This window comes from Rutilus rutilus (genome assembly GCF_951802725.1).
Source record: "Rutilus rutilus genome assembly, chromosome: 12".
Classification (NCBI taxonomy): Eukaryota; Metazoa; Chordata; class Actinopteri; order Cypriniformes; family Leuciscidae; genus Rutilus; species Rutilus rutilus.
In genome coordinates this window covers 36,147,888-36,166,278 of record NC_140217.1, presented here as the reverse complement: position 1 = coordinate 36,166,278, position 18,391 = coordinate 36,147,888, and the positions used below count along the sequence as shown (strand labels likewise).

The 18,391-nt window shown below is 35.5% G+C and overlaps 1 protein-coding gene across 10 annotated transcripts in view; it reads left to right on the top strand.

Annotated features, from left to right (window-relative positions):
* Nucleotides 1-18,391, top strand: part of raly (RALY heterogeneous nuclear ribonucleoprotein) — an 87,395-nt gene that overhangs the window by 54,420 nt on the left and 14,584 nt on the right. For all 10 annotated transcript variants that reach the window (XM_084425658.1, XM_084425655.1, XM_084425661.1 and 7 more), the window contains one exon: nt 10,853-11,132. In XM_084425658.1, the coding sequence (XP_084281784.1) occupies nt 10,853-11,132 (280 nt within the window). The remainder of the gene's footprint in view (nt 1-10,852; nt 11,133-18,391) is intronic.

Here is an 18,391-nt window from a genome sequence, read left to right as displayed (position 1 = left end):
TGGTTTTTTTTACAAGCTTTGTTACTAAAATGCACAGCTCTTCTTGTAAATAAAACTATTGAAACGGTCTCTATTCTTACCGAGACACATATTTAAGAATTTTTATGACAGTACCATGTGACTTTAAAACAAGAGGCCGAGATGCAACGTGATTTTTTTTTTTTTTTTTTTTGCTTTGGGCAATTTTGCTTTAGGCTCATTTGTTTTGAATCCGTATGTGAACATGAGGCTAATGGAATAGGTTGTTTTTGTCTTATTATGTACAGTTTGAAGCACTTCTCTTGTTATAAAATGTGCATGCAGACAGAACGAGAGGGGGCGAGAGTCTTTGCAACATTAAATCTGCATTAACTCTGATAAACCAAGGACCGGCCCCGGCAACTTGAACAAAAATTGCCAGAGGGTCCAAATCTTCCCTGGCGTCTTAGTGATGGCGTGCCCTCTGGCCTTGCTAGGCTACAAAGGCCACAGAAGTGCTGCTGCTTTGTTGATTTAGTAGTGTTCAGTAAAGGATGTGGAAAGTCAGACTTCCCAAAGGAACAGTCCTAAAGCCTAGTAATTTTATGATGTATCTGGTTGGAAGAGCCAAAGCAAGACTTTATCAGCAATAACAGATGTAGCCTGAAGCCATTTAGAGCTGTCTCGAGGAAAAGGTCTTCTCTGTCTCTGGGCATACTTGGATGAGTTTATGTAAAATAGGAGTCTTTTTATTAATATTTTTGTATGTGCTTTGGTTTGATACAGAACATTTTGCACTTATCCATGGGGGGGTGAAAAGAGTCTGATTTTACCTTAGGAAGGCTGACAGAAGTCTTTTTTCTCTACATTTGACTTTAATTCTACCTTCTTTGGAAGTTGCACATCTGTAATAAGAGGTAGGCAGTGGATGTTTGAAGGTACTACGTTTTCAAGACTAAATATTTATGCAATTTATTTGGATTACGATCATTGCATGGAGATCGGAACATCAGGAGGTTTAAAGTGTTATGTATTTGTTTGTGCAGTTAATTTTGTGTGAATCATTTATTTAAAAATTTTTATATAAAGCCGTAAAATCTATGCCATTAGCTAATCAGGCCCTCTGACCCTCTTATATATTTTTCAGGATTTTGTCTGTGTATTAGTGGTGCCAATCTGACTCTTTCTTCAGGTTACATCATTAGGCCAGTAGGTGGCAACAAGTGACTTTCTCTGTGTATCATTGAATCATTCATTGAACCGATTTGTTCAAGAACATTAATTTATTCATCCAGGAACAAAACACATTTGTATTGCTCGGATACGATAGAACTACTTAGACTTCGTTTCAACTAGCTAGTTTTAATCTTTGAAGGAAAAATAGAAGTAAATGTGAATATTTTGCCTAAAATGTAAATGACTCAATAAAAACGAATTGTTTGGTGAACTTTTGTATTAAAGCAACATCAAACATCACAAAGTCTGAATATCTGCTGCACTTGGCCGCTGGTAGGCTATACACACAGCTCTCACTATCAATGTGATATTGCTTAATTATGATGAAAATATACATTTTGTTAAATTATTAAGGCATGTCAAATGCAAATATTATAAAATATATTTTGAAATAATAGTATACACAGCTACATAGACTACAGTACTCGCTATGAATGTGATATTGCATCTAATTACAATACATTTTGTTAAAATTTAGTTATTTTAAACGACTGGAAACTTTCTTGCCATCATATTTGTTAAGACCCAGTCCTCTTTGTTTCGTGATTTTTATTTTCATGCAGGCATGCCAAGATTGCGACACACCAGCACCCAATTGTTCGTGTATTGAAAAAAGAAACCCTACTGCACAAAAGAGACGAAGCTATTTCCTTCTCTCTGCTTTTGTTTTTATGACTAATCACAGTGAACTTGACATATAGGTGCCTGTAGCTCAAAGGACACATAAACGTACATACACACAAAAACATAGCTGGTGCCGACCATTAGAATCATATTTCCCAGTGCTGCCGACCCTCTCTCTTCGCATCAGGACATGCAACCACAGCACAGATCCAATAACTCAAACGGGGGAAGAAAAATAATCAATGCTGTCATCCGTTCGTCTGCAGCACACATCCCTCGTCATCCAGCTCACAGTGAAGTATGACACCCAATGACCTTCATGCATCTGTGAGCACCCTGTGTTTATTTTCCTCTGCTAATTATTCTGTGGATTCAGAGGCCATTGGTAATAAGCAAGACATCAGACGCTGACTGGAAATTAGCGAACTGAGATAGAGAGAAGGAAAAGAAGGGATGAGAAGGGACCTCATCATTACAAGCACACTCGTTTATTCTGCGTTCTCTTTTATCTCGGCCAACACCTGCCCTCAGAGTCCAGAAAAAAGAAAATAGAGTATTTGGAGCGGATGCGTGCCTGTTTTTTTTTTTTCCAGGGGGGGCGGTAGAAATATAAATTTGACACAAACAGCCACCAACCGTGTGTATATTCCTCAGCTGCCATGCCGCTTGGTTCAAAGGGATAGTTCATCTGAAAAAGAAAATTCTGCCATCATTTGCTCACCCCTTGTGTCGCTGCAGACTCATTTGACTTTCTCTCTTCTGTGGAACACAAAAGGAGAAATTTTAAGGAATGTCCTGGCCATTGTGTTTAATATAATGAAAGTGAAAGAGGCTGTCAATCTCCAAAATCACAATAACACCCCCCTAATTTATTATAAAATTGGTCCATGTGACTTGTGCACTATATATTCTGCATGATAGTTGTGTGTGTGAGGAAGAAACTGAGTTGTAGATTGCTTTTATGATGCCTGTTTGAAATGTAACTTGCAACTGCATGTGTTTTCTGTATCTGCAAGATTATCAATATTTGCAACTTTTCACCTGCATCTCTCATGAATATGTGCTTAAGTGCTACTTAAGAGTCTTACTGTTTTTTTTTTTTTTTTTTGCTTAATGTTGTAAATAGTTGTAATTTAACTAATGGGACATTTTTGAAGTATAGTTTTCTTTAATATTCATCCTAATTTTCTAAACACATTATACCATTCAAAAGTTTGTGGTCAGTAAGAGTTTAAGTCTCTAATGCTCATGAAGGCTGCATTTATTTGATCAAGAATAAAGTAAAAACCATAATAGTGTAATATCATTACAATCTAAAATAACTGTTTTATATTTGAATATATTTTCAAATGTAATTTATTCCTGTGATCAAAGCTGAATTTTGAGGTTCTCTGTGTTGCCAGTATTGAGGTGTGCACAATAGGGAGGTGAGAGCTACGCTTGAGGGACATTCACCAATCAAGCGCTGGTCTGCTCTTTTTCTCCCCGGAGTGATAACCGTGACAGCACTGCTGCACAACTGACACCCTTGGGTGTCAGAAAGGAAGAGGAAAAAAACAAGTCAAGATGTGCAATATTTGGCAGTTTGTCCTCTGAATCTCATTTATACATGTCTGCAACGGTCCCCCACTTCGTTTGTACAAACACAAATTAGCTTATTTACATATTCATGTATTTAATGCATTCAAATATATTATTTGAATTATTGATTTAAAAATATATATTAATGAGTTACATTGGACACTGCATTAAGTGTAACTCATAGAAACTGCTTTAAAGGAAGTTCGTGTAATTTTGTGGTTTGTCACTTCATAGATCTACAACCATTTTCAAGCATTACCTAAGGTACAATGCTTTGGGCAAGATCATTCATACAAATAAAAAATATTTTTTCAAAGTTGTAGGTAGAACAAAGATTATTGGAGCACTATTTACGAGAAGATACTATTTCAGTCTTTCTACTTCGAAACTACATGTTTAATTCTGAGTGAAAATTGTCTCCACACCCTGTTTTTTCCCAGTGTCGTTGCTTCGATCTACTTTTGTTTATGATGACTTTTGGGAAATGCAGCTCACTCAGTACATTCCTCAAAATGCAAGTTGTGTAACTGTTTTGGGGTTTATTCCTTTAACAATCAAATGAAACAAAAATCTCTTTATGTCTCTGCTCACACCACAATTGTGCATGCTGCACCCGATACAAAGCACCCGAGGAGCTGATTGGCTGAGGAATTGATGCTTTCCTCAATGCTCAGACTCTCATTTAGCTGCCTTAAGCAACCGTGGAGGGAACCTAATTCCCAAAGTGCTGCTTCCAAACAGAATTTGATGCTGTTTGATTCCAACACAGGGCTATCAACATCTCAGGGAAAGGTACCAGACAGTTTCATGCTTGTTTCGGCAATGTCAGTGGTTTGTACGTGCGGGGAGGGGCAGGTGGTCTCATTTCGAGCTATTAAGTGACCTCCAAACACACTTGCCTGTCTGTAAAATACCATTACTGACAGAGATGATTTTGGCACAAGCTCAAATAGAATATAAATTATCCCTAGCACCCATGTGCAGTACTCACTACTGTGTGTGTGTGTGTGTGTGTGTGTGTGTGTGTGTGTGTGTGTGTGTGTGTGTGTGTGTGTGTGTGTGTGTGTGTGTGTGTGTGTGTGTGTGTGTGTTAATAAAACAATATCAGTCAAAATAAACATGCATGCAAAAGTGCATTGTCTTGTTAAAATATTTAACTGTATATTACTTTTAACCAATTAACATGTTTTGTAGAGCATTTTCCAAATTACTAATATTTTCTATAGTGTAGACAGAATCCATAGTCTTTTAATATTATTAAGAATTGTTGAATCCATTATGAGTAAATCAATGTGAGCACATTATCAGTATGCTGAAAGTGCTGAGAGTTGAGTTTAAGGTGCAAACCTCTAATACACTTTAACCTGGACTGTTACTAATGCAGAACAGGCTTCAGGTCAGCAGTAAAGGCAGATGATCATCCATCCAGCCCCCGGACATTTTAATAACCTGGTGTTAGTGTGTTGTGCAATGCAAGCGGCTGCTTCTGGGACACTCGTGTGGTGGGACAGCGCTGCCAAATCTCTGGAGAGTCTAACATTTGCGTGCCAGAGTCACATGCTTACCTCAGTACAGTATGAGAGAGAGGTGTGTGTGTGTGTGTGTGTGTGTGTGTGTGTGTGTGTGTGTGTGTGTGTGTGTGTGTGTGTCTATTCCTGACAGACCGCTTTTCTCTTTGGCCTGGACTCTATCCAATTCAATCTCTGCTCTGTTCATTTCATCCATTACACTGTTAAAAAACAGTTCCCCGTGCTCACCACATTAAATATGCCAGCTATACTTGTTGAGATGCACTGATGTATCAGCCAATTATCGATCGAATTAAAACGATTAGCATAGTGTCTGTAAACATGAAAATTGCTGAATATTAATAATCAACAATTAATAATAAAAATTATATTTTAATACTTTGAGGTATACATTTATTGCATTGTGTAGCGTTTTTTCTACTCATAATCTAATCAATGAAAATGAGTGAAATCTGCAAATGAAAGGCATGTTGGATGCTTCTTGTATGAGTTAGACTGATGTTGTTGAGCATCAACAGAATAGTGATATTTATAGTGAATAGTGATATAGCCATAATGATATGGCATAACATGCACAGTTCTCCTCCTTCTTTGGTGCAAGTAACTTTTATCTGAAGTATTTATCTTTAAGTATTTCTTTCCCTTAACGTCATGTGGTGGGACATATGTAATATATTACTTGCATTAAATCACCAAAACGAGTGAAAGGTATTGCATCTCACAGGAGTCTAACGTAGAAAATGAATAATTCTATTATCAAATATATTTTTAATAAAACAATGCAAAATACGTGTTTCATGGCTAGTATTTTCTTAATTCATTTGGACCACAGCTGTGTCTCATGCAATACAAAATCAAACAGACTGAGCTGTGAAAGAGCAAAAGGCTTATTTTTGCTGTAAAAAGAGAATGCCTTTAAGTTCACTGAAGTTCTTAAGTTTTTATAAATTCTTTAACTTTTACATGAATGCGTTGCACAATCGCAGTAATAATGTTATGTTTTTGCCACTGTTCCACAACTGGGTTTATTGTTTAGAGATTAAATAAGAGACTCTTATATTTCTAAAAAAAATATATTGTTATTTGAATAAAGTGATCAAAAGTAATCAAAATTAAGTGATCAAAGGTGACATTAAAGACATTTATGTCAAAATAAAATTCCTTTCTCAATAAATTCTTTGGAACTTTCTATTCATCAAAAAATCCTTTTCCATGTTTTCAACATTGATAATAAAAATAAATGTTTCTTGAGCAGCAAATCAGCATATTAGAATCATTTCTGAAGGATCATGTGATTCAGCTTTGACATCACAGGAATAAATTAAATTTTTTAAATATATTTAAAATAATTGTAATAATATTTCAAAATATTACTGTTTTTGATGTATTTTGATTTAAAACTGGTGAGCCTTGGTGAGCATAAGAGATGTATTATTATCAACCCCAAACTTTTGAACGGCATGTTTGTTTATATATTATTATAATGTTATGTGTTTATTTAAATGTGTAATTCCAGTATCAGTATCCGCCTGTTGTTGATTTTTGTTGTTTTTTTATCTGACAAAAATATCCAAAATGGTGCATCCTTGTTTTAGTTCTTCGATTAGACTCGTGCAAAATAGTACGCTTGAATGGGTTAATTGTGTGAATGACATAATGAGGAAAAATGGAAGTGCTGCAAACCCACAGCTCATTAAGTTAGCCGGAGGTAGTGTGAGTCTTTCATCCGCATGAACGCTTCTGTCAGGATGCTGTCCAAACCGGCTTGATGGAGAAATCTGCTCCAGTATTTTCCCAGTCTAATCGATCATTTAATTACATTCCACGATCCCTAAACCATTTGACACTTTCAACAACCAGACTCTTTAGAAAACTCTTTAGCAGGTGTTAATGGGTCCCACGGAGGCAGGGTTTTAAAGGCGAGTCTGAGCAATGCAACGAATTGCCTGGTTATTTCTGCGAGCGGGATGATAGAGTGCAGTAAAAAGCACAGTTCAAAAACCTTTAGTCCTCATAACAAGGAGAAAGGAAAGGCAGCACAGGCTTCAAAGACCTGTACAATCCTCACCAATGTGAGATATACAGAGGCGCAAGTAATTAGAGGGGAAACGTCTCTTTCACACTAAATGACCTTCCTGTTCGCTTGCTCTGAGAATGTTGTGTGATTAGCAGACACTGTCGGAGGGAAACTGTGGACTGAACTTCCCTCAAAGTACCTTATTTCTCTCATACCTGGGACACAGTCCCTGATCTTGCAGTTTGGTCTTCACTCTCCCCTGATTTCACATTCAGTCGGACTCCAACGCTGCTAATAAGGATGGGCCACTCAGAAGAACCGCGTCTTTCAACCTCAGACTTCTTTTCTGTCCTCATAATAAGCTCCAAATAACTTCTTATGTCACCTCACTATGAAACTTATGAAGCATAAGTCTTCTCAGAGGAAAACTTAATTAATTGGAGGTTGCTCTTTTGTAGCTCATGAAACGCGGGTCCATTTTACTTCACTGTAATGTATCCAATGGGAATTGATTTGATTGTGAATAGTGGGTGTCATGAACAGTAGCGGTTCTGGGTCTTTTGGTGTCCTAAGCAAAATAAGGCATTTCACTCGCCTTCCAAGATTTGGTATCTTGGCAAATCTAAGGATTGTTTGAAACATTGACTATGTTTGCACGTGCATCAGTAATGTGATTTTTCCAACACAATCTCATGGCAATTCGTAACTATTTTACGTTTTGCTGAATTGGTGGCTAATCAGTCCCTCCAGTTTTTCGCGATTCCACGATCGCTGAATACAATGCAAAATTAACAAAATGTCGCATTTTTTTGCGATCCTGCATAATTCCTAATTTAACCGCAAAATAATCACAAAAATGAAAAAGACCTCACAAAACATTAAATTATAATCACCCAGTTGAAATATCTCTAGTTTAATTAAAGTTTCAATGCATTTTTACGTGGATACAGATGTTGCAGGAAAAGGGGAAACTCCTTTTCCTCGATTTACTGAAGCCTATAATGTAAAACGCATTTTGCAGCTGCACAGCTAGCACAGTGAGTGTCTGGCTCACTCATTGGCTGTGCTGCGGCAACTGCACATACAATGGCGCCGCCAAGGGGGCGCGGCCTCAGCCTATATTAGTCCCCGAAAAACGCCGTTTTACCAGGTTTAACGACTGAAGCGACGACTTGTCAGGTTACTATAGTGCGGCCGGCTACGCAATACTCGTTCCCTACTCTCAGGGAACTGAGGTTACGATAGTAACCGAGTAGTTCCCTTTCGAACGGTCACTTCGTATTGCGTAGCTATACGCAGTGAGGACGCCATGCAAAACGCCGCACTATAAGTAACTAGTTGCCTTCTGCAGCTCAGGACCCCTCAACTCAGGATTTACACACAGTTCTACAGTATAAATTACTACACCTGCTGTTAATATTTACATAGGTCAGGTAGAAAAATATCCCATAGGTTGTTTTAAAAGTTAATTTGATGAGAATTTGATTAGACCAAAATAAACAGGCTTTATGCATTTTGTTTGTGATTTGTGTCATGTATGACTATTGTGCATCTGACGCATAGCTGTCAACCCTCCCGTTTTTTCCGGGTTTCTCGCGTATTTTAGCTCTTTTCCCGCTGTCTTCCCGTTTTAGTATTTTCCCGTAAAATATCCCGTATTTTTACGCTCTGATTGTGTTAACTCAGAACACGCAACTATCTGCAAAATTTGTCGTTGTAATTTCAGTGTTGGTCATGGAGGGAAAAACAATGTTTCGCAGCACGACAAATCACTGAAACTCAAGCGCGCGAGTGAGTCAGCTAGGCACACACAACATCTTTATCATCATTCGTGGTGAACCGTGCCTCGTCTGAAGCTGACCAAATATTGAAAGCTGAAGTGAAAATGTCGATGCTAATTGCCAAAAAATAACGCACTTTAAACATATCCATTGGTCTGTCATTCTTTAATATTGTGTAGTTATAAACTCTTTAGAATGTTAATGATTAGTGCTTTTTTATTATTGTTATTTTTTTGTGGGTAAGAATCGTGTAAAAAAAAAAAAAAATCCCTTATTTTGGGGGTGGATTCCGGGAAATCTCCCTTATTTTCAATGTTCAATGTTGACAGCTATGATCTGACGTAATACTATTATGGTAAATGTGATGTCCTAATTATAAAATATAAAAATCGCACATTTTTTCACAAATTTCTGGAAATTACCATCACAATTCGTATGATCTCATTCGTACGTTTTCGTATAATCTGTTTAAATCCCAGTGGCGGGGTTAGGGGTGGTCCTTCATAATGAGATTCCTTTTTTCAAAACCGTACGTTTTTGTACGAATCAAAATGTACGAATTCATACGAAATCGCCACCTCGTAAAATACATATGTTTTCCCTTGAGATCGGGTAGTTATTTCCAATAATCAGGGTAGGCTTAACCGCAGTGAGATGTTTAGATGACAAAAGCAAACCTCATAACTCCTGGTTATTCACTAAGAAATGTGGTTTCTATGGACGTATTGGATTTTTTATGGTGATGCGCCTAAAACTGTCTTCATTTACTGTATGTTTTCGACCATCAATATACTCCATTACATTCATGTCGTGCAACGTTGTCAACATGAACTCAGTTTTTTCAGCATCACAAAGATTGTGAAGCATTCTTTACCACTTTGTTAACGAATCTGCGCATGACGACATCATCCGTGTACGTCACATGCGCACGACGACGTTATTCGTGTACGTCAAATGCGCACTTTGGTCAGAGTGGAATAGATGCGATTAAAGAGTTTACATGCCTGTTTATTGTGATTAAAATCGACATACGCCACATTTTATGATTATGGTTACTACGATTATGAGCTTAATTGCATCAATTTGATCTAAGTATTGTGTTTACATAAGGTAAAGTTTAATTGTAATATTACCTAAATCTCATTATAATCACATTATGATGGTGCATGTACAGTAAATGGAGTCATTATTGAGATATCTTTTGAAACTCTAGAGGAGACTTAAGCAAAAGTTCCCTCTGCTCTCAGTTGAATCCCATTGCAATCTAGGAGAAACAACTGAGACACTACAGAGATCTCATGTGTGATTGTTCTTTCTTATGGCCTATCATTAACACTTTGATCAGTGAGCTAATTACTGTCCTGTCTTCTTTCACTGCGTAGGGTGTAGCCAATCTCACCCATGAGAAATGTACATCAGATGTGCTGTGCTGGTGTCAGGAGAGCTTTGATCACTTCTTCATTAATTAAGCGATATATAGGTCAGGGCGTGTCCATGATCAGCTTGATTCATCTTTGCTCACAGGCACAGTCAGCACCTTTACAGCCTCAGATATAGGCCTATCTATTATGGCTTTCAATGGATGGGCCTGGAATGAGAGTTTTTTTTAATTATCTTTTTTAAAAAAAAAAATTATTACTATTATTATTATTGCTGCTGCTGCTACTACTACTACTAATAATAATAATGTTAATATTATGTTAACTAATATGGGTTATTATTTTATAATGATGATGATGAAAATTATGATAATAATAAAATGTTAAAATATAATGTTATTGTGTATTATTATCAATAATATTTATTATTTCATAAATAATAGATATTAATAATACATGTTTTTAATCATTAATAATACTTGTAATTATTATAATTTGAATTTGTTAAAAGTTAACTATTTGTTTTTCATTTATATATTTCTTATTTCTTTGATTTTACACATTTAATGAAAGTTTAACCACCACAAAAGTAATTGTAACACCACTCGTTTCTTGATTTTTAAGTCATCTTTTCTAAGAAATCTTCAAAATTGAGCTTTATGTACTGTATGTTCCAATCATGAATATGGTTTGTTCATTTCACTGTATGCAAAAGGTCTAAACTTTCATGATCTGTTTCTTCCCCAGACTGCTGTTCACATTTTAACCAAGATGTCACTGAAAGTCCAGACGAGCAACATTACCAACAAAAATGACCCCAAATCTATCAACTCTCGCGTGTTTATTGGCAACCTGAACACAGCGGTGGTGAAAAAGAGCGACGTTGAGACGATCTTCTCCAAATATGGCAGAGTTTTGGGCTGCTCGGTTCACAAAGGCTACGCCTTCATTCAATACGCCAATGAGAGACACGCTCGTGGAGCAGTCATTGGAGAAAATGGACGTGTGCTTGCCGGACAGACCCTCGGTGAGTTTTGAATCTGTTAGTATACCGTATGGGTGTGTTATATATAGGGTGATCAGATTTCTCAGAGTGGTATAAGGGACGGACAGGCACCCTCACCCCCACGCCGCACACATATCTACACATGACAATGTTAGCTAGAGTAGTGGCCAAAAATGATGTCTGGCCTAGGAAAATGGACATTGTGGCAAGCAGGGCAGGGCAGAGAGCTTTGGAAATGGAGGAAGGCTGCACTGTAAAAAAAATAATCGTAAAAAAACGGTCAAATGACTGGCAGCTACGGCTGCCAAACAAAAACCGTAAAATTAAAGTAAAATATCTTAATTCCAATAAAGTGCAAAAACTATAATTTTACAGAATTTTTCATTAAAAGTTTTACAAAAAAACACTGTTATTTTACAGGTTTTTTCCTTGTTTGAATGAAGATATTTTACCTTAATTTTACGGTTTTTGTTTGGCAGCCGTAGCTGCCAGTCATTTGACCGTTTTTTTACGATTATTTTTTTACAGTGTAAAACTTTTATTTTATGGATTTTTCCAAGATTATAATGACCAAACACCTTTAATAAAGTTATGGCACTAAAAGTTCTACTGAGAAACACTGTTATTTTACAGGTATTTCCTAAATTATTACAATCAAACACCTTCAATAACGTTATGGCACTAAAAGTTCTACTGAGAAACACTGTTATTTAACAGATCTTTCCTAAATTATTACAATCAAACACCTTTAATAAAGTGACGGCACTAAAAGTTCTACTGAGAAACACTGTTATTTAACAGATCTTTCCTAAATTATAACGATCGCAACACATTCAATAAATTGTCAAGACGTGCTCAAGAATGTAAGAAAACAGTTTTATTTTAGAAGACAAAATAAGTCTGTAAAAAAAACTATAAAACTGATTAAAATCATCTCAAACTTTAATTTGCAGCACTTGTGTTTACATATAATTGAATAGTATTTAAACAATGTAAACTTGTAATCTAAATAAAATTAAATTATTCAGACCCCTGGGGTCACATAGTTCTGATATTAAATATTATATGCTCTTTACATTCAGAATCCTTATTCCTTACTATACAAGTTTATTAATAAGTTAAATCAAAACATACAACAAAAGTGTACCAGAAGTGACAGATACAGCAAATGAACAGCAATCCAGCAAACGGCCAGTAATCAGCTTGGTGCATCTGGGAAGAAAAAAAAAGGACACACTATGATTCTCTCAAAATGATTTCAATTATTTTTGTTTCCTTTAAACAAGCTTAATACATTTTTATTTAAATTGTCTGTTTGTCTTCTGATTTGTCTGGTATCTAAAACTTATGTCCGATTGAAAAATGTGCATCACCAAAAGAAGGAACATGTAGATTCACAACAATGGACATTCTTTTCCAGAGGTATCAATGCAAGGTAAACGCCTAAAATGCCAATTTGTATTATAAAATAAAACCAACAATATTTGTATTAACTGGAGGTGTTTTCAGCCTGCTGTGATATGGGTAATGAGGGTCTTTCTCTCATCCTCCAGGGAATTAAATATATTATATGTGTTTAAAAAAAAAAAAAAAGGTATATTCTCATTGTGTGAGATTATTAAAGTACTTGAGATAGTTCACCCAAAAATGAAAATTCTGTCATCATTTACTCACCATCATGTCTTTTCAAACCATGCATTAAAATGAGATATTTTTGAAGAATGTTGGCAACCAAAAAATGCATAAAGGTTTGGAACAACATGAGGGTGAGTAAATTATTTGAGAGAATTTTCTTGTTTGATGTCACTGACTCTGTAAAGAAAGACTACACGCCTGTGCACATTCGCATTCACACACGCATACCTATAGACTAAACACATAATGCATGCCTTTACCGTTTTCACAGATTCACATTTCAGTAGTTTAGACCGAGATGATTTTAGTTGGAAACTGAGTCGTGTAAACGGCCCCTTACTAAGCATAATATTAAAAACCCCAGGGCATATGGATGCTTACTTTTGATTGGAATTTGCCCACTGTCATGCAGATTTTAGCTCAAACCCTAATTAAACTGACCTGAACCAGCTAATCAAGATCCTCAGGATAACCAGAAACAGTTTGGAGCTACACTCTGCAGGACACTGGCCCTCCACTTACACAGGCACCAACAGAGAAACAATCCACTGCAGTATATATAACAAAAAAAGTTATCTCTTTTTTTCTCCCTCGTGCCATCCCAGATGTATATCTGACTTTCTTTCCACAGAGATTTTTTGAAAAATTCTCCATTATTGTAAGCCAATATAATGCAAGTGCATGCTCCAGAAACTACATACAGCCTACAAACAGCTGCTGTGTTGTTCACACAGGAAGTTTTCTGCACTATCATATGAGCTTTACAATGCTCTTGGATTATTGTCAGGATGTGTGTTTGGACTTTTTCGACCTTCAGCATTTTGTTGTCTATTCACTTGCATTATTCGACACGCGAACACGAGACTTTTTCTAAAAGTCTAGTTTATTTTTTCTAAAATTTGTGTTCATCTGAAGAAAGAAAATCATATACCTTTTAATTTACGGTCCCTTATGCCGTCCGAAAGGTATACTGTATGATTTTCTTTCTTCAGATGAACACAAATTTTAGAAAAAATAAACTAGACTTTTAGAAAAAGTCTCGTGTTCGCGTGTCGAATAATGCAAGTGAATAGACAACAAAATGCTGAAGGTCGAAAAAGTCCAAACACACATCCTGACAATAATCCAAGAGCATTGTAAAGCTCACATGAGAAGTGCAGAAAACTTCCTGTGTGAACAACACAGCAGCTGTTTGTAGGCTGCATGTAGTTTCTGGAGCATGCACTTGCATTATATTGGCTTACAATAATGGATAATTTTTCAAAAAATCTCTGTGGAAAGAAAGTCAGATATACATCTGGGATGGCACGAGGGAGAAAAAAAGAGATAACTTTTTTTGTTTTATATACTGCAGTGGATACTTACTACTGAATGATGGGCTTGTTTCTCTGTTGGTGCCTGTTCTGCTCCGTAAACATTGTTCCAATGCATGAACTAAAATATATATATAAAAAAAAAAGTTAAAAAGTGTGTTAATTATTACCTGTGTGTTAACAGACTATTGATCTGGGTGACATAGGACCATTTATTAATGTGTTCCTTAACTGTTATATAAATCTGGGGAACCCTTACTAACATCAACCATAGTTTTGCTACCAAATGGTAATAATAAAGTATTGTAATCAATCCACCATAAAAACATGGTTTCTAAACTTTTACTATAATAAAAACCATGGTTAATTTAGCAAAGGACCCTGGGACATGTCCTAAAAAGAACAGCTAATCCAAGTCATACAGGTTTGAAAATACTTTCATTTTGAAAGGACATTTATGTTTGGGTCAGCTAGGCCTGTGAACTCAAGAAGATAGGTAAAATATTGTCTGGAGGGTTTGAACCAGTGTGCCTTTGAGCAGAGATTACATGTTCTGTCTCTATTTCACGTGTATTTTAATATAACAATACTCACCGCATCTGAAGATCATGTGGCTGTATCATATTTATTCCCAATATTCCTGGATCATGAGGGAAACACACACATACACAGCAATATTAGCTAACGTTATTTGTATTTACTTACTAACAGAGGCATTTGCGAAAGCTTGCAAAATTTTACTCACCAACTCCAAAATTATTTATGTTTAAAATATACATATACTTATTATGATGACTGATCGGTAACGTTAGGCCTATATCCCGCGATCAACATGATTCAAAAGCCTAGTTTGCATATTCTTCTAGAGTCAAATAGTGTGGTTCGAGTTCCTCTCTGTCTAAAGAGACAATGTTCTCAGTCATTGTAAAGCTCCTATGCTGAGTTTTTTTCTTTTCAAAAACTATAAGTTAGCTGACAATATTTACACATGCTAGCAACACATAACATTAGCCTAATACATTGAAACATGTACTAATATCGATATTGCTCTAATCGCGTTTAGATTCTCAATTTAACACACTATATTTTGATGTAGCAGAATTGTTTTTATAAAATAAAAAGTTATTTACCTTCCGCAGATTGCAATATGTCCGTTACACGTTGTTAATGCGTTGTCCATATTCCTTGTTTGTTCTTCATTAACATCCCGCAACTCGCTCAAAATAAAAATGTAGCAGTCCGATGTAAAAAATCCATGTTTTAAACAATATAAAAGCCACAGAACCGAATAGGCTAGTACTGAAGAGCCAGAGCAGCAGCACACACACCCACTCGCTCCAACAGACGGATATTCAATTCAAACTTGACCAGTAAAAGGCGCGCATAATTGTCATTGGCCAGATTCCTGGATGACAGTCAGAATAACCAATCATGTTCAAAACAACTAGGAGAGACAGCCAATAGTGTGGTAACATTGCAATTACAAGAAAAGATGACATTTTTTAAAAGAAAAAATAGGAAAAAATATACACTTGATATTTATTTAGTTGTATTTGTAGGCTGGCTGTTATATTTATTCAATTGGTTAAATGGTGTTTTCATTGCAGTGCATGATTAAAAATTAAACTTACAATAACTTATATATAACAACATATATTTACCACTGCTCTGCTAAACAGCAGTTTAACAGAGCAAACAGATTATATATAAAACAGAACAAACACTGCATATGTATTCAAATTCTGTATGTAGACCTATATGAAAAACTAATGGATTGGTATACTCTGCTGACATTAGTTGCATCCATGTGAGCCATAATGACCCTTTTGCACTTTAACAAATTATTGACCTTCCTTTCCTTTAGAAACACTCTTATGCCTAATAATGTCTTGCTTTTCACCTTGTGTGGCACTGTTACCATACACAACCTGTTGGTTTAGGGTTAATCCTCTGTCCAACGCAACACTTTGCTAACATTGGCATAATTCTATACAAGTTACAGCATATACCCCGGGTTTCACTAGCAAGGCTTAAGCCTGTAGTCCCAGACTAAAATGCACGTTTGAGCTGTTTTACCTGAAAGCAACTTGCACTGACTTATCTTAAAATATGTCAGTGCCATTGTTTTGTCTCAAGATGCACACCAGTAATGTGAAACCGGGGCTGGGTTAGAAATTAAGGGTTAAGGTTAACCCTAACAGTAACCCTAACCCTTGTCTACAGACTTTTATTTAACAGCATGGATACTCCGTTTAGCGTTGATACAGGACTAAGAACTTCTCACCGAGACAGTCAGTAATGTAATTTTGCAAAGAGTGTTTGTATGGACTGTCCCATAAGCTAGAGCTATTGGTGGATTCAAGTCATGTCATAAAGATCGTATTTACGAGTTGAACGCACAAAGATGAAAATATGAGTAGGAAGCTCAGAATTTTCTTTAACCCTGATCTTGAAGTGAGAAACATTGAGGAATACCACAATACGTCAGGCTTTTCTATTTACAATGAAGTAAGCTAATGCCTGCACACAATATGAGCATTATAATATAATATGTAATGGCTTCATAAATTTATTTAAAACATAAAAAAATATATAAAACCTCATGAATACAAACTTCCCAGGAGGACCTAAACCCACCACATGTTCCATCATGAACCCTGTTGGCCTGCTGTCTGACCAGCAAGCTCAATTTAACAATGATTGTGCAGTTTGCTTGCATTAAATTTGTATCCAGAATTACAGAGTTAAAATGTAAAAATACACTTAAATGTAATAACATTTACTTTAAAATGACAAGGAAATATGTTAGATTGTTAGTATGGATATAAACCTTTAATATAATGAGCTACATATTTAATTACATAATTTTATTGTAAATTTACACAACTTTGTATGTAATTTAAAAAAACAAAACAGAAAAATACTTTAAATAATACAGTAATTGTCCTGTGAAAAAAAATAAGAATTACAGTAATTTGTCATTAATGATATAATCCTTAAATTAACAGTCAATTAATTAATTTACATAATTTTATTGTAATTTTACAGAGTTTTGAATATAATTTAAAATAACAGAAAAATACTGTATAAATAATACAGTAATTGTCCTGTGAAAAAAAATAAGAATTACTGTAATTTGTCATTAATGATATAATCCTTAAATTAACAGTCAATTAATTAATTTACAGATATTGTTTGTAATTTTACAGAGTTTTAAATATAATTTAAAATAACAGAAAAATACTGTATAAATAATACAGTAATTGTCCTGTGAAAAAAATAAGAATCACTGTAATTTGTAATTAATGATATAATCCTTTAATTAACAGTCAATTAATTAATTTACAGATATTGTTTGTAATTTTACAGAGTTTTGAATATAATTTAAAATAACAGAAAAATACTCTAAAAAAATTAGAGTTATTCTCTGTAAAATTAGGATATTTTTTTTACAGTGTGGTGGTGCGAGTGTTAATGAGCTCATTAACTCCTCCGGTCTCAGAGGACAACAGAAGACCAGCCCTGAGACATGTTGTTGTTGTTTTGGTTTGGTTTATATGCGCAGACGTTCATGAGGGGCTGCCGCTTTACTTCCATTTTGTTGTTTGTTTATTTTGGTCACTAAAGTTAATTTAAGGTGATGTAGTTAAGCGTTACTACAAGTACTTACTATAGTAATAACAGTAAATGATGCATAATTACAAGTAACTAACCCTAAACCAAACGATAACCCTAAATGTACCTCTATAGTAAGTACATAGTTAATTAATCAGTACTTATTTGGGTAAGTACAATGTAACTAAAATAAAGTGCAATCAAAATATCCTCTCCGGACATCACTTTTGGCCACTACTGTATATAAAAAATGTATGTAGTCTACATTGCTGTTACACTGAGTCGGCTGTCCACATTTCAGTGTATACTGTTTCTTTATACATACCCTCTGATGTGTTTTTTTTTTCTTGCTATAATTAGCACAGCGTCTTCCTGTCCGAATTGATCTCGCTTGCGCTTTCTATAACTGACACTGACGCCGGATCCTGCCTTCACTAACTGCAAGTTAATCGATAGAGAATTGTGATTGGATGATTGATTTGTTCTACAAAATATACTATGACGTTATTGGCTATCTTTGATTAGGCTATTCTTGCGTGACACAAGAATACTACTCGCTCTATCACTCAGAAATAAAGAAAGTTTAGGAAAGATGAAATACGGGACAAAACATGATTTTTTCATAGAGTCGGGACACTAAAAATAGAGCTGAAAAACGTGACGTCTGGTTACCCTAGTTACATATCCCGTTTGAATGGCATCTCTCCGAGGTTAAAA